This window comes from Rhinolophus hipposideros (genome assembly GCF_964194185.1).
Source record: "Rhinolophus hipposideros genome assembly, chromosome: 7".
NCBI classification, from domain to species: Eukaryota; Metazoa; Chordata; class Mammalia; order Chiroptera; family Rhinolophidae; genus Rhinolophus; species Rhinolophus hipposideros.
The window spans coordinates 57624691-57648766 of NC_138053.1; the positions used below are offsets into that span (position 1 = coordinate 57624691).

Here is a 24076-nt window from a genome sequence, read left to right on the forward strand (position 1 = left end):
CAAAATGAAACTATCACAGACTACGACAAATGTGTCCCAGCAGAGACTGTTACAAGGATACCGCATTCCACTGGCAGCACCCACTTGGAGACTCCAAGGAGCCTGCGTTCCAATTTGCTTCATATTTACACAGTACGGTGTCCTATCATTTTAACCACATTATGAATTCAGATTGGTTATGATAATACATTAGTAATTTCTTAAAGCCTCCCACTGTTTGGCACTATGTAATATTGCAAGTACTGTCACATTTAATCATTCATATGAGGTTCCGAGGGCAAGTTCTATTAGTTCCATTTTATAGATAAGGCGGTTGGGACCTAGACAGTGACTCACCCAAAGTAGCACGGCTGACACATGGCAGAGGTGAGCTAAAATCTGTGTCTTTATCCGGAGGTCCAGTGTTATTATATATGCCAGTTAATACTTTATCAGTTGTTAAAGAGATCTCAAATTTAACAGGGCTCAGGTTGCAGAGTTACTGAGTTACATGAAAGCTGGAGGTTTTTAGACCAGAGTCTAGTCCTCCACACACTGTGAACTGTGAGCAGCTCTGCCACTTTCTGTAATAGTTCCTTGCTCATTTACCTCACTAACTTCACCAGGTCACCATGATGTCACTGGGTTCAAAGTTCCTGGAAGTTTAATAAGACTAGCTATTGTTTCACCTAGCAAGGACACACTTGAGATGTACTTAGATACATGTACAGTTATTTTGGTGCCCACACAACACATTCTTGATGCTTATTAAATGTCATTTGCAGCAAGCATTAAAGAACACTTCCTGTGGACCCAATCTCTGACTCTCAGGGCCTCAAAAATCTAAGCCAGACAACAATGGACAGCCCAGCAATACAAATACAAGACAATAGAAAGCTAGTACTTTAAAGAATACCTTCCCAGATTAAGCTGAGAAACTAATTAGAGTTAATCACAAAGTATTATGTATAATACTATTTACCACAACATTACCTATAAGCATAAAAAACTGGCAACAGCCAAAATATTCACTAGAGGAAAATAACTATGGCACACTTATGAAATGGAATATTTTGTACTCATTAAAACCACGTATTTGAGGAAGAAAGATATTTGACGTCATGTAATAATCTCAAAATAATATCAAAAGATCTAGACAAAATTATAGCTATGATCCAATACTTACATATGTATATACAAATGTATGTATATACATAAATTTAGCGTTGCATGCACAAATTTATGTACCCATGTTATAAATATTATAATAGATGTAAAAACGTAACATATAGATATTTAGACAAATATCCAAATGTTAAGTAGTTAATTTTGAGTGGTGGCTAAAAATATAGATGATTTTTATATCCTCCTTTATACTTTCTTGCATTTTCCAAATTTTCTAAAATAAATACGTATAGCTTTTATAAATAGGAAAAGGGGGTTTTAAAGACAGGTTTTAAAAACGTAAAATATTTCACTTTCTTTTTAAAAGCAAATCTCATCTCTTCTGCCTAAACTGCATGAATTTTCCGGTATGTATACTCCTCTAAATTTTATCCGCCTCTCTCCTCACTAGTCCAGGGAAACCAAACTCTGCTATCAACTCCGAAGCAGAGTGTTCATGGGCTGCTCTTCCCCCAGCTGAGCCCTTTGAACTTGTGATGGTTTTACCACAGTGTATGTACACCGTCACATATTATGACAAGCTCTGTAATTTACCCACTGTTACTCCTAACATAAAAGCTTAGAACTTGAAAAGCGTGCAATTTGCATGGCTTTCGTAGAGGACTCACAGTAAATACAAAAATCTGCGTGAAAGTGTCATTAAAGCTGATATTGTAATTATGCCAGAGTAAGTTCACAGACAGAGAGGGCATTGCTGTACATGATCATTAACAAAAAGCTCTTTAGGGGCGGCCGGTTAGCTCAGTTGGTTAGAGCGTGGTGTTGTTAAAAACAGGGTTGCTGGTTCAATCCCCACATGGGCTGCTGCGAGCTGCGCCCTCCACAACTAGATTGAAACAACTACTTGACTTGGAGCTGATGGGTCCTGGAAAAACAACTTAAAATAAATAAAAAGTTAAAAAAAAAAGATTCTTTGAAAACGAAAAAACAAGGAAAAGCTTTTTAGCGTACTTAGTTGAATTTGAAATACAGATTTTGAAACCTCTCTTGCAGGTTGCCCAATAGGTAAAGCCCATTTTGTTTGTGTTGAATAGCTAGTCTTCTATCAAGGGCACTGGGCACTTAATGAAGACAGCTGGCTGATACCCATGCTAATGGGACCACTGCCTCAAGTTCTCTTACTCCGCGGAACAATTAGTTTTTCTGTGATATAAATCCACACACTGTCGCCAGCTAACGGGCTGAAGCAGAGTGTCTGTATTTACACACAGCAGAAGAGTACTAACTCAAGTTCAGAGATAACTTGGGTTTAAGCTGGTGACGAGTGTGCCAGAAGCACCAATGTATCAGCAACACCACCATGGTGACAGCCTCTGAAGTTGTCCAGTCCAAGAGCATCAAACTCTGAAAACCTCGAGGGTCAGGAGAGAAGTGATTGAGCAAGGATTTTAAAGGTACGCTTTTACTTTCTAGGTGACCATTTAGCACTGTATTTTGGAATAAAAGCAACCCTAAACATAAGGCAAGCTCCAATTTCTCAAATAGTAGATTTAAAAAAAAGGTTTGTTCTTTTTGGTGGGGGGGGGCAGGCTATTTGAAAAATATAAATTTTCAGAAATTTAGAAGACATAATACATGTCACATATTTTCAAAACAATAAAACAGATATACTATATCCATTTGATAATAATATAATTAACCACTCCCTTTTTCTGAGAGCCCTAGGTCTTCTCTGGGATTCTGAAACTCTACATTCTCCTCTTTCCCTCCATCCTCTCATGCTGTTGCTTCCTAGTTTTTTGCTGGCTATTTGTCCTCTCAGAACCTCTAAATGTTGGCACTGTAGCCCTAACCCCAGGTTCTGCCTTCCCATTCCAAAAGCTCTCCTTCAATGCTTTCATCCCCTCCTAAGGTTTTAAATACTATCTATGAATGGATGGCTTCCAAACTGACATCACCAGCACAAACTCAACTTCTGAGTTTCAGCCTCACGTAACAATACTTGTTTATGTATGTCACTTAGATGTCTCATCTTAAACCCAATATGTGGCAACATGAACTCTTAAGTATTATCTCAGATCTGTTCTTCTTGTCTCCTCCATCTTGAGAAAATGTCCCTTGCCACCTGTCCATATTCTCAGCAAGACATTGGGAAGCCACCTTTGCTCGACTCTCTCTCACCCTGTATCTGATCTATCACTAAATACAGTCAATTGGAAAACATGCAGTTAAGATCCAATTGGTACTTTAGCAATCAAACCAAGCCAGAGAAAATCTGCTGTTGATGCAGTAACACTCAAAAAAATTGCAAAATGATGATTTTAAAAAAAAAGGAATGAAGAGTCCGTCCCAGTGCATGGAGGAGTAAAATCTTCCTGAGTGGCTGCCCAGGGGACCTAGGTTCTAAAACAAAAAACAAAACAAAACCTAAAGAACTAATACCACTTTTGTTAACACAGGGGAGCTTTAAAATTAAGTTTAGCAGTCAGCTTCCAAAAGCTTTAATTTATAATAAAGGAGAGATTAAAAAATGAAATCAGAGGCCATTCTGATTAAATTCTGCATTTACAGATGAGGGAAATAGGAAATATGACAGTCATTAAATTATTATTAGGAATAGATTACATGTAAACACTGCAGTCTTCTCAAAGGACCAAAATGATAAATGCTGGTCACAGGGCAGATGAATCTTCATGAAAAAATTAACAAATATTAATGATGTTGGTATATACCCAATTGGTGACTCAACACAAAGCAATATAACCAAAAAGTAGGAAAACACACTGACTGACGTCAGTCCATCTGATTTTATCATCCATTTCCTTAAGCAGGAAGGGCAAGATATGTCATTACTCAGACCAACAATTGGCAATTACACAAAGGCAAAAGATTTAAAACCAAAAACAAAACAAACAAAAAAAAAACCTGTGAGACTAAGGACTAAACAATAAAACAGAGTACAGCATGGAATAAGAAAGATGGTATTTTGTATAATTCAGAGAAACTGATTTATGAAATACTTGAAATCACAGAACAGATGCATTGTAAAATCATATAGCTTGGACACACACAGCAGACTAAAAAAATCTGGTGACAGGCCCAGTTAAGGTTTTGATAAAACCAGATGATTTCCGGGTGATGTTCTACCCAAGGTTGACTAAGTTTCGCCATTTGATTTAGCAGACTTTAACCTACATAAAATGAAACTCCACGAGGAGGACTTCAAGCTCTGAACTGAACACCAAGTTTAAGTTGATTTTGTTGAGATCTGGTTATAATTAGGGAAAAATAATGACAATGAATAACCATATCAGAGATTCCTCGCCTCTTGAGTAAAAAAAGAAAGCTGCTATCGTTAAAAATACAGCGTGGTTATATAGGGCATCAAGACACTTAATTTCTATTAAGGCTAACAATCAATTTCCCATGACTCCGTGGGCACACAATTTGCTCTGCCCTATTACTCAAATACAAAGAAGCAAGGGGAGCATTTGTCTTGTACCAACCTGTCTATGAGGCCAAAGGAGGTCACTGCCTTGCTGAATGAACATTTTTATTAAAGATCTGCAAAGCAGATTTAAACAGTTTGGCAAAAAATATTTCAAACATGAAAAACCTGCTAATGAGTTTTGAATGAAAGTCACAAAATAAATGAAACAAAGGCACTATTTCATTCAGGGCTATATCCCTCGTCTCCCCTTGTCTAAGGAGAAATCTTTCACTGATACCTAAAGATCATTCATTTCTATTGACTAAGTTGTTCCCATCAGCAAACTAAACTCCACAAGTAACAGCTTTCCCTCTGTGTGCTGCATGCAAACCTGACAGTACCAGAGACATCTGAGCAGAAATATGTTAAGTATATAATCTCCCCTAGTCATCTAGGGAGTGAAGAAAAACTGTTTTGATGCCTTTTTTTTCTTTTAATTTTTATTGAGGAATATTGGGAAACAGTGTGTTTCTCCAGGGCCCATCAGCTCCAAGTCATTGTTCTTCAATCTAGTTGTGGAAGGCGCAGCTCAGCTCCAAGTCCAGTTGCCGTTTTCAGTCTTTAGTTGCAGGGGGCACAGCCCACCATGGAATTGAACAGGCAACCTTGTTGTTGAGAGCTCGCATTCTAACCAACTGAGCCATCTGGCCGCCCCTCCGGAAGCTCAGTGGCAGCTCGTTGTCTTCAACGTAGTTGTGGAGGGTGCAGCTCACTAGCCCATGTGGGAATCGAACCGGCAACCCTGCTGTTCAGAGCTCGCGCTCTAACCATCTGAGCCATCTGAGTCACCCGGCCGCCAGTTTCAATGCCCTTTGTGATTACTATCTTCTTAACTTTGTAGGCTAGTCTATAAAGTTTAGGTAGAATTCAGTAAAACTTTTGCAGCTCAAAAACTCACTCACTGCTTGGGAAAACCATCACCCTATACAGCATATGAAGGAGTACAAGAAGATAAAGAAATGCGCCACTGATATTAAACTTGTCAAGCTTAAAAAGGACAGAAGAAGCAATGAGGTTAGAGCAGGGATTCTTAGAGCGAGACCAGCCTTGTTAATAAAATGAAATAAAACTCTACAAGTACTACACACAACGACAACAAAAATGGAAGAAATCGGAAAGAAGACTGACAAACTAGACCACAAAAAAATTAAAGAAAAACTTCTGTTAATCAAAAACCACCATTAAAAAGGTCCAACAGCAAATGAGAAAAGTATATCAATGACAGTACAAAAGAGTAATAAAACGTGCACATTAAACACACTAAGACATTCAGCTCACACATGTTACATGGGTATTATCAAAGAGATAAGAGATAACAAGTGCTGACAAGGATGTGGAGAAAAGGGAACCCTTGCACACTGTTGGTAGAAATGTACATTGGTACAGCCACTATGGAAAAGAGTATGGAGCTTCCTCAAAAAATTAAAAGCAGAATTACCATATTACCCAGCAATTCCACTTCTGGGTATTTATCTGAAGGAAACAAAACTACTATCTCAAAAAGATATCTGCACCCCCATGTTCACTGCAGCATTGTTTGCAATAGGCAATACATGGAAACAACCTAGAAGTCCATTGACAGATGAGTGTATAAAGCATATGTGAGATATATTTGCTACATATACATATATATGATATATATACACACACACGTGTGTGTATATATACACACAAATGTGATATCTATTTGATACATGTATGTAAACATATACATATTTGATATATACATATGACATATATATATATGTGTATATATACACACAATGGAATACTATTCAACCATAAAAAAGAAATCCCGCCATTTGTGACAACATGAGTGAATCTTGAGGGTATTATGCTGAGTGAAATAAGTCAGACAGAGAAAGACAAATACTGTATCACTAATATGTGGAATCTTAAAAAAAAACAACTTATATATTCAGAGAACAACAAAATGGAGGAAATGAAAAACCACAAGACTGGTAGTTGCCAGAGGTGGGGGTGAAGTGGGGGTGAAATGAGTGAAAGTGGTCAAAAGGCACAAACTTCCAGTTATAAGGTAAATAAGTTCTGGGGATGTAATGTACAGCACGGTGACTATAGTTAATAATACTGAATTAGAATTTGAAAGTTGCTTAAAAAGTAAATCTTAAATGTTCTTATCACAAGAAATAAAATATGTAACTATGTGAAGTGATGAATGTTACCCAAACTTATTGTGGCAATCATTTCGCATTATATACATATATCAAATTATTATATTGTACATGTTACACTAATGCAATGCTGTATGTCAATTATATCTTGATAAAACTAGAAAAAATGCTATATTATGGTTGGCCTATATTGATGAAACCTGATAAACTATAACGTTAGTGTTGGTAAGGGTGAAGTAAAATAAAATGTTTCAACATATGCATTTCAGTCATACGTATAGACGTATAGACACATACATACATACATACATACATACATACACACACAATGCATATAGGGGAAAAAAGACAAGAGATACAATAAAATGATAAAAGGGGTTATCTCTGGGTAGTGAGTTTATAGGGGATTTATATTTTCCAGGTAATTTCTCATATTTTCTACAAACTCTTGGCTTTACTATTACAATCAGAAAATCCCATTTAATTTTTAACCATATCAGCCTTGAAGATCAGAGTCATGTGAACACAGCCTGCAAAATTTCTTGTGAGATTTTACCACATTTTAACAAAGGCACAGAGTCTTGTGGATGTTGGTAAGCAGATTATGGACCTGGGTGGCACTTAGGGCAACCATTTCAAGCTTTACTACATCCCTTACTGCCCAGCTACGCATCTTCCAAGCTTGGGGTTCACATTCTCAAGGCCATGGATTATTATGAAGTTATGTCCCTTGCCAACATCAGGGATACTCTCAAGTACATCTCTGGTACTATGTAATGTTTACTAACTTTGTTTTATCCCATACTGCCTTCTTTGAATTCATTAGTCCACCTTGTTAATTTTTTCCTTATCTCTATTTCATTGCCAGACTATTAACTTTCAGTTCTTTGCATCAGCATGCCTGTCTACAAAACCACTGCCTTTTACTCCATCCAACTCAGGGTCACATCTGATAAATGAGGACAACTGACATAAATGCATATAAATGCAAGGAGGGCAAGCTGTAAAGTGGAAAGGACAATTTTCATGTGCGACTCAAAAAGAGAGTCCAAAACAAGTCCCAAAGAGGAAGGTCCTCACAATTTTCTGAAATCATAAAAACTTTATTGAAAAAAATATACATGGTGTCTCATAGTTTCTACTTGGAAACTGCCTTAATTTATACACTGGGTAATGTTTGTTAAACCAGTGCTGAAGGTAGGCAGGAGGGAAGATAATGAGTGAATGCGTTCAGAGGGATTCATTTTGAAGAGGGGGATTTAGGGTACTTCGTTTTGTTACCCAATCCTCACGTGCCTACCCTAATGCTCTTTGGGGTTTTCCAAGTTTCTACTTGGAGTTGTATTGTTTTCATACAATCTCCACTTCTCTGATCATTTTCACATCTACTTGCTTCCTTTAGCTCAGTTATATCTTTGAAGAAGGGCTTGGTTAACAGTACAGAAGCAAATACAGTGGTGACTAATCCTTCGGAAATCTTATATGTCTACATACAATTTATTAAAGTTTTTTCAACTAGATGTTAACCTAACAGGTTATATGGACGTTTTTAGGTGTGTTTCTTATCTTTAATAATTCCTAGAGTTTTTCAATAGGAAAGAGACTCCTTTGTATTTTTCCTTCCAGAAACCCTCTTATAAATGAATCTAAGTAGTTACCTGCAAATTCCTAGTAAAATAATTTTTGAAGACACAAAAGGTTAGGTAGTTTGGCCAACAACACAACATTTGCTCTTTGGACTTTAGAAGACTGGAGTCAGTAAGTCTCAGTTATTTACCTACATCTGGTCTGTGGCTCATCCTCTCTAAATATTATTCTTTGAGCTCGTACTTTTACCGTTTGAATCAAAATAAGATGTGGAAGTGATATTGTGGAAAGCAGAATTGAAATATGGTCTCCTCAAGATCCCTGTACCCTAGTTATTCAAGCAAACACTCATTAGGTACTACTATGAAGGGATTTTGCAAATGTAATTAAAGTCCCAAGTGAGCTGACCTTAACATACAGAGATGGAGTAGGCCTGACCCAAGCAGATAAGCCCTTTAAAAAGAAGAATTTTCTCTGGTTGATGCCAAGAGAAGTTAGAGACGCACAGCCTGAGAATGACTGGATGTGCAACTGCAGGCCTCTAGAAGCTGAAAAGCCTCAGGCTGACAGCCAGGATGAAATGGAGATCTCAGTCCTCCAACTACAAGGATCTGAATCTGTCCACAACCTGCATGAGTTTAGAAGGAGATTTTTTCCCAGTCTCCAGATAAGAGCCCATTCCTTACCACTTTGATTGTAGCCATATAATATAGGCTGAGAAGAAAAACTAGGTGAGGGTTCCCAGGGAACTAGGAACTTGTGATTTTCTACTTTTCTTTGATTTTGGCCTTAAGATACCTTGAGAGACCCCTGAGCTCAAATTAGTCAAGACTACCTCGACTTCTTCCCTATAAAACTATAAGATTAATAAATAGATATCATTCTAAGCCATTAAATTTTTGGTAATTTATTACACCGCAATAGAAAATGATTGCAGGTTTACAGGTTATTATTTCATTTTCTTTATTGGTTTTATCTTTAGAGACTTATTTTATTATGAAACCACTGCATGCTAATTTCCCTCCCTTCTTATTCCCCAAAGATAAACACTGCTAAGTTTCTCCTTTCTCTTTCCAAAACTTCCCTATAAATATGAATAAATGTACAAGTGTGCATTATGTGCATAAGCCATCTAAAACACACACATACATAAAATTACACAATGCATTTCTTCACTTAACAACCTTCCTCAGGCACCTTTCTAATATCAAAACATAAAAGTTCACTTCATTCTTAACAACCAAGCAATTATGATATGCTTGAATCATTTTGTACCAAATCAGCCCCTTATCGTAAAACATGCTAAATAATAGCATGGTAGCAACTTACCTTTCCATTTGCTAGTTACAAGCGATGTTAGACTTAATATTTGCTGTTATTCTGTGAGAATATCAGTAAGATAAACTACAGATAAATTTGCTGCACCCAAGGGCACATGCAGCTGAAATACTAAATACTGCAAACCGTGCTCGCTTCGGCAGCACATATACTAAATACTGCAAACCACTAACCAAAATAGTTGTACAAATTCACATCAACAGGTATATTGTGTGGAGAGGGACGGCTTCGTCATATCTTGCTATCATTGGATTCTTCAAACTTTTAAAAAATTTGACAATATGCTAGGCGAATGATACTGTCTCATTATTCTGGTTCACATTTCTCTCATGATTGCAACGAATGATCAATTCATATGTTTTTCTTGGCCATTTTTTTCTGTGACATGCCTTTAAACCATTTGCCCATTTTTTTCCTGGTGCAGTCACCAATTGTCACATCAATTTAAACAAGCTCTTTGTATATTAAGGCATTCAGATGTTTGTCAGTTATATGCGTAAAAACAGTTTTCACACTTGTTTGTTTTGATTTTGTTTATTACACAGAAATGTTTATTTTAGGAGAGATGTACTAGTCTTCTCTTTTGGGGCTGTTGGATTAAATTTCATGCTTAGCATCATCCCGGAACTAGGAGCCTGTGATATCCTTTCTTTCCTTACTGGGACTGTCCTGTTCACTGTTATTTTAGAATCTCTGGCTCTCAACAAACACTACTTTGTTTGTGAAGATAAGCTCCAGAACACTTTGCCAGCCTTCCTTTTTCCTCAAGAGCACTCCTGACACATCTACACAAAAAAATTAATGTTCTCATCTCTACTGATTCATTTGATGGGTATAAATTCATGTGTCAGTGATTGAGTGGCCTGACTCACATCATCCTTACCTAAGAAAACTAGAAAGTCTACCTTTATCTTTTGGATCAATAACCACTGAGAGATGGCAGTTTTTCTTTCTTGTGTTTTCATGGAGACACCTAGGAACCCTCCCCTGGCATTCTGTGTATCAAATACATGACAGAAGATTCAGCAATAAGAAGGACAAGGTAAGAGGCATGGTGAGTGAGGAGGTATTTCACATTATCGAGACATGAGGACGAGTTCTCTATGTAATTTACATTTTCTTCTTTTTATACAGAAATAGGAATCTATCAGACTGTGATAAATGCCATTTGTCACAAAAAGTCTGACAGATTTCTACAGCTTCTGAGTGAATAACAACCTGTTGGCGCCCGAACATAAGGAAAAATACTCTTAGAACCTGAAAGACAGGCTCCTCTCTGCCCACTCCTGTGATGCAATACTAAAATGATGTTTGAAGGGAAAAGAATTCAAGCTAAGACTACATAGGAAAAAAATATGAAAAGGATCATTAAAGTCTTAACCACATTTTCTCTAATCTCAATATGAACTGAAGAAAATCACAGCAATAAAAGACTAATCAACAGGCATATAAAGTGTGGTGCAATTACTACAGAACACTATAAAGAGGAGTAGGATTAATTTTTTTAATCACTATTGAATTATATGTAAGAAATAGAATTCATCATTCACTTAACACTTAGTATATGCTGCCAGGCACTGTGCTGGAGGAATGTAAAGATGAAAAAAGATATAATTCCAGCCCTCAGTAACGTATTTGTCCTTTCTTTATCCCCTGTCAGCTATTACTACTATGACAGTGATGTAATATAAATTTCCAAAGTCTGAATGGTAATAATATAGCTGTATACTCATCACACAGCTTTGGAAATATAATATTATCAACTGCTTATCCCTCTCTCCAATTACATCCCCTTCACACCTTCTCAGAGGTAATTACTATCATGAAATTGGTCTTTAAAATTATCATGTTTTCCTTTGTACTCTTACTATAAATGAAGATATACATAAATATTTATGTATATACACGTGTGTGTATCCCTAAACAAAATATTGTATGTAAATATGGTATGTTAACCTTACATGAACAGTTTAAATAACATTCGTTTGCAACTTGCTTTTGTTGAAAAATACTATCCTTGAATTTCATCCAGTTATGTGCAGTGCTAGTTAATTTTCTTCTACGTACACAGTGCTCTGTAGATGATTCTGCCACAATTCAGTTCTCCATTTTCCCACTGATAGATAGATATTTAGGTTGCTTCAAATTACACACAACGCTGCTATGAGCATCTGGAACACGTCTTCTCATGTATATGTTCAAGAGTTTCTCTAAATTTTAACCTGGGGGTGGCATTTCTGGACTTTAGTGGTCTTGCTACAAGTGTCATGATTTTATCAATTTATCTTTTACCTTTTTAACTTTACCATCTTTTACTTATTTCTATGAAGAAAATAAAATTTTATTCCAAAGGGGCAATTACCTCTGTCTCCCCTTCTTCTCCCCAAACACATTACATATAATTCCCACTCTCAACTTGAAAACCCCCAACCCCCATCCTCACGGACACCTGGGGGAGAGTCAGAGCCCTACTTTCAAATATGAAATCAACACCATCTGAAATCCATCCGTGTTAAGTTAGGGTTTACAGTAGAGGTGGAGCTTAAATGTTCATTCTTTCAACCCATTATCATTCACAGTCCTGAAGACATCTTCCTAAAACACAGATCTTCCTCAAAATCCTTGAAAGGCACTCAAAGTCAAAATTCCTTCCACTCCTTGACTTTCAATTCTCTTTCCACCTTTATGTTTTCTTACCATCAAGTATACACATCCCAAGCTCTATCCACACACTGGGAATCCCTTTCTCTCATCACACAACTACCTGCCAAAGTCTGCCCATCTTTCAACATCTTGAGCAACTAGCTCCTTCAAACTCTCCCAGACTTTCCTGATTGGAATTAACTTCTTCTTTGCACCATTTAGGATGGAACTTTAAAATACACACACACACACACACACCATAGAAAACAGTCTTCATTGCACAGTTTTTGTAATATGGCTCTACCTTCCTTAGATTTAGTTCTTGAGGCCAAGGGCCACATCTCGTGTATCTTGATTGTCCCTACAATGGTTATATATGAAATAGATAATTATACACGCCACTGACAGATAAAACTTTAGATAAACTTGTGCACACATACAAGAAAAGACATATTCTAGACTGCTCACTGTTTGTAATAGCTAATTTATATATATATATGAGAGATGAGTTCAATTGCGAAAAATTGTACTAAATAGTTCTGATGGAGTGTAGCACATGCAACCCCAAAATACATCATCCTGGTACACTGAGTATTTTATGTTAAAGGAATGTGAAAATGGTATATGCGGGACGAACTTTTTGACCTGTCCCTAAAGCAGATCATAAAACCCTCATGTGACAGGTACTCTCCCTATACCTGGAGGAAAGAAGCATCCTTATCTCTAAACACAAGGGACACGAAGGAATCTGAAAGAACAAGTTTCCCCCAGTTTACAAGAGTTAGCTCACCTTTGCCCTATCACATCTTGTACAACTTTCCACGCTTCATCAAAAACTAGCTTAAAAACACTCAGGTTTAACTGTTTCTTTGGGTCTTCACTTCCTTATGACGGCTCCTATGTCACATAAAACTTATATTAAATAAATTGGTATGCTTTTCTTTTGCTAATCTGTCTCTGGTTACTGGGTTCCCAGTGGAGAAGTTAGAAAGGTAGAGGAAAAAGGTATTTTTCCTCCCCTACAGTTCTTAACACTTATCCTCTTCATGTGAACCAATACAATATGTGCATTTTCTAAAGATAATCCTAACATAGAACTATGTCTTGCATCATCCAAAAATTTAGAAATGGAGAAAGAAATCATTGAAAAGGGACCCTATATAAAAAGGAATTCTTGATTTTAGAGTCCAAACAGTGAAAGCAAGGATAGGGTTTGGGCCAACTCATCAGAAAGAACAACTTAGTGATAAAACAACAGGAAAACCAAAATAACAAGCTATGAAGACACACCTGAATTTCAAAACGCCTGGCTTGTTTTGAAAACTAGCAAAAAGAAGTAAAACAAAACGCAAAAAAGGGTAATGACTTACCTGCATGAGCCGAGAGAGGTGAGTGGGGTCGAGGCAGTGCGGGTGACTGCCCATTGCCTATCAAGCTTTTCCGGTTGCTTGTCCGGCAACTGTCAAAAGGAAAGTAAAAACAGTTTTAAAAAGAGAACATAGCATCAGATATATTCAACAGAGGCATAGACTATCTGCTCATAATATTGCCAAAATGTTTGCAAGTTGATATGCACTCACTAATATTTAAGGGGTGGCTGCCTCTTGAATATTAGAAAATATAATGTATTCATGTAGTACAACACCATCAATATTTCTCACCACCAGTGAAGTTATAATCAAATGTCTTCTTTCAGCTCTTTACTGCAAATATGTAATGTGCCATACACACAAGTGATAAATTAAGGATTCCAATCAGCAAACCACAGGTAGCACCTTTGTTGACATGAAATTTCTAATACAAAATTCCATGCAATGAAGCGCAAAGACATTAATCTTACAATGATACACTAATTAAAAATCTAATTATTTAGACAAATTCCATATTTGTGTCTTTTGTCAATAGAACAGCTGATGCCTAAGATAAATGTATTTCACTACTCATTCATTTTTCATCTTGTATACTGCATTCAAATTCTTTATTTAGGTAAATATTTTGGAATCAAAAAAACAGACATTAGTTTGTATGAAAATAACAGTGAAGGCCGTTTTTCACAAGGACACTACCCACTGTTTTTATCATGGTACTCAGTGAGTAGAAATAAATTGCTACATACTTGTATGGGCACAAGGCAACTACTTGCTCCTGTTTCTGTTAGTAGAAAGTTATAAAATGGCTAATCTAATTCCAAAGCAACTCTCACAAACCTCAAAGAATAAGACGGATGCAAAATTGGTTCACGGTGAAGTGGATATGATTTCCTATTATCAGCATAGAAGTTAGAAAAGGATAATAAAAATTAGGAGGTTACCATATTGAATTCACCTATAATAGGGTTCAGAGCATTCTGATTCCATTCTATTATACTTGGGCTGCCCTCATCCACTATTAAAGGTTTACTGCCATGTCTTCTTAACTCAGAGTATATCTCTGTTAGAGCAGGTTCTTGATACAGGAATTTTCACCTGACTTCTAAATAATACAAGTAATACATTTCAAAACCAAATCCAATTTATTTCAACAATATGGACTTGGAAACCAATCCTTTCTTTTAGATGTTTGCTGCTTATTATCATTTGTCAACATTACCATATTTATAATTTCTTAAGGTCAGGCTGCATCACTTTATTTTCCTTACTGGAGTAATCAGCATCCCGACATTATCTGTGAGTTTAATTAAGATCGTGTTTATTCAGCCTTAAAGAAGTTGTTGAATAGGAATAGACCCTTGATACTTAATTTTGAAGGTGGATTGTGATATTATCAACTCATCGATCACGAACAATATTTGACCTATTAAATTCATAATCATTAAATCAGATTGTGTGATTGTTTTAAAACAAACTGTATAATGTGCTTAGTGTTAATTCAAATTAATGTCTCCTTTCATTTCCATACAGATATTGGAAATATATCAAGTTGCGGTTAATAAAAGATATTAAAACGACAGATTTATATCCTGGAAATTGCAGCAAAGTTATTTGTTAACGTGAGCAAATTAACTGAAACATGGGATAACTGTCACAAAAAATGGTTAGTTGTATTTTTTTTATATTTAGTATTTGATCTAAATCACTTATGAATATTTTTCTCATTCAATTATTAATGTTTCTATATGTAAATCAAATGAATAAGGAATGGGAATCAACAGAAATAGCAATCTGGTGAACATCTTGAATAGGGTATCAGTGAAATATGCTGACTTAAAGAAAATTGTAAAAAATTGAATTTTCATAAGAAATAGAATGACTTATACTACCACAACAAGCAAAATATACAGCTAACAATTTAGATTTATAACAAAGAAAAACACAAAAAAATTCTCACAATTTTATCAGTTACTTAAAAGTCTACCCAAAAAGGGTAAAAAGGATTGATTTCTAAAATGTGGTTCAAAAAAAACTCAAAAAGAAATATCTACATGAAACCTGAAAAATACTTGTTTGATCAATATAAAAATATAAAATATAAAAATATGAAAAAATGTTTATATTACATTCATCCTGTGTTTGCCTTCTCTCTATAAAGATGTGTAATATTTATAAATAGATGACTATGAATGCAATTTAGAGTGGAAAAAGCAGGATTCTTCATTCATGAATACATGATAAGTTAACAGAAGTTAAAAAAAATTGTTTTAGAATTTAAACAGTTTACAACATTTCCTGGTACTGGTAATGTGTTACTCAAAACCTTAAATAATCGAATGAGTATTTCATTGACAAATGCTATGAATGATCAAAGCTTAAAGTGTCCTCTCTAACCTCTACACGGATCTTCAGCATGAAGCTAGGCAGTATTAAAATTGTAACAGACTTGGAGCTTTCCTCAATCTCTCAACAATCAAACAGGAAGATTTTAAATGTGAAATGCACCTCAGTATGGCAAAAGCAGACTTTATAAAATACAGGTCAAGACAGAGCTTTCCATGTGTACACATAATCTCTACACTCATGAACTGGGGTCTTGGCCTCACAAATGAATTTATTTACTGCTAACATTCTTAAGAGTAAAGGGGCATTCTTATATTGTATTTTAATCCTGATAGAGAAACACTTTTAAAATTCTGGGATCCCTACTAAAATATTCTGAAGATAACTTTCCAAGGTTTGGGGGGAGGGGAAGTCATTCAATCTCCACATTACTTGCATCTGATATTTCTGAGAGTCACATAATCTTACTGCTCTGGGTACCTGATTCCCAACAAATGATTTAAAATCTACATTTAATGCCACAATGAGAAAACTCTGAGTGGACAGGACCTGTGAGTATTTACTAGCTAGACTGCCTCAGCACTTGGCACCACCCATGTTCATAATGACATTGGTGCAAAATGCTGAGCTGACCTTTGTTGTCATTATTTATTCATCCAGGTATCACACTTCTTTCTGCTGATGAAAGGAGAAGCTTATGGCATCCATAAGCTTCTTATGAGACGCTTCTTGTGAGACGCTCCTCAGGTGCTGGTGACCACACCACACTCATTTGATCCATAAAGCGATAAAATAGTGAAAACATCACCACTTGGGCAAAACCAAGGTCCCTTCTCTCTCACCAGCATCACTAAGTCGATTCAGCCTTGCTTTTTCTCAGGCAGTGTCACCCAGAGAAAAAACAGGTGACGTCCTACCAGTAAAACAGGAACATCACTTCTACAGTAGCAGAAACCTCCTAACTTGTTTAAAATGTATCCTCATCTAAGCATTTGAGCTTGTAGAGTTATCCCACTTTCAGCCTTTGGAACAAAGGCATATAATTCCAAAATGAAACTGAAGAACAGTTATGAACTCAAGTTTCAGCTACCCAGCCCACAATGCTTTCTTTCCACTTCATTAAGAAGAAATGGAAGCCATTCACCCTACCCAGGCTCAATCTGAAAGCCAAATACAGGAATATCCACTTTCCACAAAGCACCTCCTCTTCCTTGATCTCCAGTTGAAGCAATACATGGAGACAACTATTCTGCCTGCGGATAACATGCTCAGTTTGTTCTCTCAATTTGGAAGGTGGCACAACGGCACAGTCAAGATTCTTCCCTTGCAAAATCTAATTTAGCCTGATCAGACAGCCATATACAACTTCAGACAAAGGCGAGGGCTTTAGGACAGGTGCCAGTTAGCATTTCTTTTTACCTCATTCCTTTGGTTCCTTCTTGGAAAGATCCACCAACAGACGCGAGAGAGAGAGAGAGAGAGAGAGAGAGAGAGAGAGAGAGAGAGAGAGAGAGAGAGAGAGAGAGAGAGAGAGAGAGAGAGGGAGGGAGGCAGGGAGGGAGGCAGGGAGGGAGGCAGGGAGGGAGGCAGGGAGGGAGGCAGGGAGGGAGGCAGGGAGGGAAAGAGAGAGAGAACTGGACAAATACTGCTGACAGTGGACCTGGGATCTGACAGGAACAGGAAGGTGGGAAGACAGTGACAATACTTTGAGTGAGTTGGGCGGCTGGCTTCTGGGGGCTGGAAGGCAAGGCAGGGAGGGACAGAACACTCTGCTTAAGAACGTTCCAGCTGGATGGGTCCAGCTGGATGGGCACTCGGGTGGAAATGTTTAGAGTGATATGAGGCCACCAGAAGGAAATGTTTTATTGGTCTGCCTAGTTTTTTGGCTCAGGCTGGTGAAATGAGGATCGAACAGGGTACCACTTGTGTTCCTTCGAGTTCACCATTCCGGTTCACCAACGCAGTTTCACAAGGAGCTTCCCCATCTTCTAATTACTGCCAGCAGCACCTTCTATGTGCTAGGAAGATAGAGACGAATCATGAATTCATCTAAGTCAGGCCAGACTCAGTGTGAAGGATGAAGAGGAATATGGCTGCTGAGATGAAGGAGGGGAAGTGAATGTGGTGAATGTACTTTTGGTCCAAAGCACCCATATTTCATTGCTGCTGGGTTGTCCCTATGCACGGGACTCCACATGAAGGGCTTGGTGGGACCTGGCAACATTTCATATGTGGATCTGTCACATCTCTCCTGAGAGAAAAAGCTGCTAATTATCCCCTACCATGGCTATAAAAGCTATGAGGCCCACCAGACCAGGCGTTGGCCTTTTGCAACTGTTCTGAGTACCTGAAATGTTAAATTACGTTCATTTTGAGACATGAATACCAATCATGTCTAACCATGGTAAGACAAGCCGAGGAGGGGAAACCCCAACAGGCAGTAATTTCTGACATTCACAACTGCCTCAAAAGGTCAGCACTCACTATGACATATAACTGACCACGATTGAGGGTCAGTAATCATACAGGGAATTGTATAAGAAGAGCCTCAGTAATTCTGAAAAGCTAGGCTCCAATTTATTAATTCATCTTGATGAACAATTTGATAAATTTTCACAGGGGACCAATTACAGACCAAAACTTTAGTGGATGTGAACATCTGCTAACGATTTCCTAATAGTTTAATAGAATCTGAATGTTTGAATATTCCTTAAACAAAGAGCAAGGCTGAAATGGAGGAAACTGGGCAAGACCAGGAAGCAGAAATTGTCTAGCCAATGTGGTACGGCTGAACACATGTTAAAAACCAGATAGGCTTCTGTTTACATATCTTTACAACAAAGGAGTTGGACCAGATTAGAGAAATAGTAAAACGTATTGGGGCGGGGGCAGTCTAAGAAACTTTTTAAATATAGAAGGATAATCTAGTAATTCCTACTCCCTGAAATGACCAACTGTATCATTTTGCCATATTTGTTCCTAATTATATATATTAGAGATGTATATATATATATATTAGAGATAGAAAGAAATGTACCCTCTGATGTTCAAACCAATAAACATTTTCGACTCCCCAACCAGGCAACTAAAAGAACCCTGGCCTGTAGTTCTCCCATCCATTTTCGGTACTTTAGCATACATATACGTATACCGATGAACAATATTTGTGTATGAGTGTGTTCACATTTTCAACTAGTGATATCCATATCAGGAAAAACTGACAAAGACTTGGAATTCTGCAAAACATGTATGGCTTTCCTTTCAGAGGCGTGTTAGGCTACCTAGTGAACCCTCAGAGGGATTATCTGGTCTGTAAAGGTATGTATATTTCATTGTCCTTCTATTGACTAGGCTATTTAAAAATTCTGTAGGGGTAGAAGCTGTAAAAAACTGGTAGTAATGCAAATGCTTCTTGTCCATAATGACGTAAATTAATTATGTGTGGTACACATATCATTGCTCGCCACTCCATGGAAAGATGACCCCAAACATTTAACATCTACTAGCAAATCCATTTTATCATTCCTGATTGGAAAATGTGTGTGTGTGTGTGTGTGTGTGTGTGTGTGTGTGTGTGTGTGTGTGTGTTCAAAATCTCCTTTGAGCCTCTTTTAATATATTACTGCTGCGCTCATTAATTAATAACGTAAAACCTTTGACACATGTTCATTTTGTTTCTGACAGTCATGCTTTTGACTTTTCTATAAATTATACTTTAGCACACACTATACATTATAGATATTCTGTAACTTACTTTTCTTCCTTCAACATTAACCATGGCAACATAAATATGGGTCTAATTCATTCCTTTTTTAGATTATTCATTTGAAACAAATTTTAGAACTCTAAATGTACTGAAATTATATGTATCATGGACATTTCTATTTCCTTTTTGCAGCATGAAATATCTAGGCCTCTGTGCATCAGCATAAGCCTTGAAAAATATCTCTGAGGCTGTATCTGAAAGAAACATTATATTAAGCAACATAAAGCAAATCTTCCTTAAAATCTTCTTTGGCACTTTCTCCCCAAATCCTGCTCCTTCCTTCAGAGGCTGCCTTGCCCATGTCTCCATTTTGGTCTTCATACTATTGTCTTCCCCCAGAAATTGCATTTTTGTCTTTTATAAATCACTCTTTCTCTGGGCTTCTTCAAGTCTACAGCTCTACGCCTTTTCCTGAACAGCATGGCAAGGCCACGTCTGGGAGCTGGCCGGATAAGCATGAGTTCTCTTTGGAAGGTGGCAGAGAACAAAGCATTAATATTTCTGTCTGTGACGTACTCTGTTACTTATGTAAAGTTAAGGCAGTGCCCGTTTCTCCCCTGTGGCCCATGAAGTCGAGGCTGCAACCAGGCTTTCATTAATTCATTCAAGTTACTTTTGTATCCCTCATTTACATGCTAGGTACTAGTCCAAAAAAACACAAAATCCCTGCTGCCCTCAAGGGGACTGCATTCTGGAAGAGGAGGAAGCAGATGATACACCCAGTAAATTAGTACAATTTATAGTATGGGAGATGGTGATGGTGTTGATAACGTGAGAGAGATCGGCAGAGAAAAAAAAAATAATGCAGAAAGTAGGACAGGGAGTGCAGAGGTGGGAAATCACAATTTTAAATAGGTGGTCCAGAAAGGCCTCACTAGGGAGGTGACATCTGAGTAAGATCAGAAGGATGAAGGAGTGGGCACCCAGGAAGAACAAAGGCCTGAGGCAGGAGTGCTCCGGGAACAGCAAGCAGGCCAATGTGGCAGCAATGAAGAGTCAGAGGCAAGCGGTACACACAGGCAGGGGAAAGAGGACAGGGCACAGCTCTGTGGCAGTGTGCAGGCCAAAGTATGAAGACTGGTTTTGAGTCTGGGTGGAAAGGGAAGCCTCTGGAGGGTTTTGAACATAATCTCACTTCTGTTTGAAGAGAATCATGCTGGCTGCTAGAGTGAAATAACCAAAAGAGGAGGTAGGGAGACCAGTTAGGAAGTTGATATACATCTCTAATCACAATCACCTCATGTGATTCCACTCTAAAATAAAGCATTTTATTTAATAAAAAATAACAATTCATGCAAAACAAATGGCCCCAACAGTCAATGCAAGCATTAAACCACTCTATGCTCTTCTGCCCCCCAAAACTGGAGAAGTGCTGATACTGTCGTGACTGTCAGGCCTGAGTGTTTCAGGCCTTTGCAGACTTGCACAAATGCAATAATCTAGTTTATCGTTACCCAGGGCATGTAATTATGAATGCTTGTTATTGAGATTATCGGCTTGATACTTGAACTTAACGTTTCCATTAGTAGAAAAACTCCTTTTTAAAAGCATTAATTATAATGGAAATGAATGGGTGCTCATACTATTTTCACCTCTGAACAGAAAATTTAGGCTAATTATATGCCTAGAGAAAGGGATAGGTCTCCAAGCTTTCAAACATTCTGAGAAAAATAAATAGGAAATACATATATTACTGTATACAATACTTCTTGGCAATAAATCTAATCTATTAAGATAAGCCTGTAGTGAAGTCTGGACTAATTTTCTGTCTTCACAGAGGAAGAGAGAAATGGCTGAACATACAGATATTAGCAAGACACTATTCAATGTAACAAATATTTACGGAATGTCTTCTATTCCTATATACAAAGTACTATGGGAGATGAGAAAATGAAGACAACATTATCAAAGCGTATAAAGTATAAAAGAAGAGAGAAGACGGACTCACAGATAACTGCATTCTAAGGCAGAATCTGGAAGAGAGGGACAAACAAAAATTTGTTGCCATCTAAAAAGTGTGAGATAAAATCCCAATCAACCTTGAAACCCATTTTCATAAATAATAAGTGCCAGAACTTTATAGTATATACTCTGCATGGCAAACTGTCCTTCCATTTCATCTGTCTTCCCAAAATAAGCCCTTAATCTCAGTGATCTGCCTAATACAAAAATATTTTTAAAACCTATTTTTTCTTAGTTATTGCATTTTGTGCAATAACTATTTCAAAATGAGACACACCAACACAGCTATTTCTATGTGGCTCACATGGTGCGCTCGGATGTCATATGTTAGCATGTGACTGACGGGGGGGGGGGGGGGCTGATACGATACCACAGTGATCCTGGCAAGCAGAGCACCCACTCCGTGGTATCTCATTCATTCAGTAAACTGAGAATTCTACAGGGAAATTATAATCTAGGAGGGGGGTAAGTCCCTTGAGGGCAAATATTATACTTTATAGAGAACAGTGACTCTGGGTACCCAGAAAAATACAAAAAACACAAATGACTTGACTAGACAGTCAGTATATATTTTTAAATGACTGACTAAATATGGTTCCTGCATCTGGGAAGTTTATAATTCAACTTGGAGGACAAACACAGTCTAATATATAAGATTAAACTTGTCCAAGATGGCATTATGACACTGATCAAGGCCACAAAAAAACTGAGAAAACACAAAGAGCTGATAGGTTTGTAGTGTGGAATATATGGTGTGAAACATCTTACTGGGAACACCGACAGACACGTTCATTCTGAATGAAATTACAGTGGGATAATTAGTGGAATTAAAAGAGGCGCCTAACACAAGGGCCAAAGTCAAGTAGGACTTGGTAATGATAAGAGATTTATAGTAGCAGGGTAAGCTCAACTGCTGAAAATGTTAGAAGTAAAAAAGTAATTAAAGTGAGAAGGGTCTCAATATCTGTGATTTTTTTTTAGGGTAATTTATCTCCAACCCAGATCATAGCATCATAGGAGGTATCAAGACTGTATACCCCAGAGAATCCTAAAATATCAGGGCAGGTCACCTATTTGAATGAGGACTCTTAAGGGCCAGGAGCATCAATGATGAGATGATTTCTGGATTAATGGTAACTCAGGCAGAGCACAACAGTTCAAACCTTACATGAAAGACCCATAACTCAGACTGTTCCTACTTGGGATGAAAGTGTAAAGAGAGTGCTAGGAAGCTAAAGTAATTAATTCTGATCTAATAGTTGAAGGGTATGTACTGTATCTAGGGAAAGTGTTCCAAGGGCTGATCTGGACAAAAACATTGTATGGAGTCATTTAAACCTATGGTTCTATCTGTCCTGTAAGGCTAAAGAGCTGTTATCACCTGGCTGGCCCTTCCTGTGGTGGAGCTATCAAAGTGGCAATGAAAACAGCTGGGGAAGGGGTGAATATAGCGGCCCCAATTTTAATACTGCGTAAAGGGTCAGGGTCAAATGCCTATGAGACCAGACCAACACCAGGCCTTAGATTGTCCTCAGGGCAGTTGGGGTCAGGGGCCAAAAATAAGTCTACAGACATGTTGGGGAGCAACGGGAAAATGAGCAAAATAGAAACAAATGTTTTTTCCAAATGTCCATTTTATGTGTGTGTGTGTGTGTGTGTGTGTGTGTGTGTGTGTTGGGGGAATGCATGCGTCTTAAACATTTTTTTTTTTAACTCCCATGTTTCATACTCAATATGGATAAGTCACACTTGGATATATATTTTTTTCTAAGTAGCAGAAAACCAAGTTCAAAGTCCAACTATAAAAATTATTTTGAATCAGGTTAATTTAACAGCATTGGATTATTCTCAGTTGGTCAGTGATAAGGAAATAAATCTTTAAAAAGCTGTAGAAAGTGGTGGCAAACCAGAGTAAATACAACAGCATAAATCTAATATCCTGATCTGCCTTTTTGGAAATACCATAATCAAATTTTACCATTAACTCTTTTCTCCTGTACCTATTATCTCCTACTTTTATTGCTTTTAAGAAATGGTCAATGGTTTTATAAAGCTAGATTAGACGAGTTTCTTATATCCAGATCACATAACAGTTGAACTTCTATCATGCTGTTTGACCCAATCCAGGCTTCTCCACACAAAAATTAAATCTCAGTTTAACTTGCTATACCTAGAAACATTTAATTTGGTGGCTATATTTTAATCCCGGAGGGTAATTCAGCTACATAGTTAACGACTACCCATAAAAATAAAAAACTCTGTTCCTTCTTTCTGGTTCAGAGTCATCTGGAGCCATCACTTCCCAGCCCACGAAAGGGAGGGGCACTGACTACGGTAA

The 24076-nt window shown here is 37.4% G+C and overlaps 1 protein-coding gene across 17 annotated transcripts in view; it reads right to left on the bottom strand.

Annotated features, from left to right (window-relative positions):
• Positions 1–24076, bottom strand: part of MAST4 (microtubule associated serine/threonine kinase family member 4) — a gene marked incomplete at its 5' end in the record, with an annotated part of 545031 nt that overhangs the window by 97019 nt on the left and 423936 nt on the right. For 16 of the 17 annotated variants that reach the window (XM_081053918.1, XM_081053916.1, XM_081053917.1 and 13 more), the window contains one exon: positions 13668–13756. In XM_081053918.1, coding sequence (XP_080910044.1) covers positions 13668–13756 — 89 coding nt within the window. Of the gene's footprint in view, positions 1–13667; positions 13757–17429; positions 17489–24076 lie in introns of those variants that run through there. The other variant, XM_081053911.1, reaches the window with a different exon arrangement.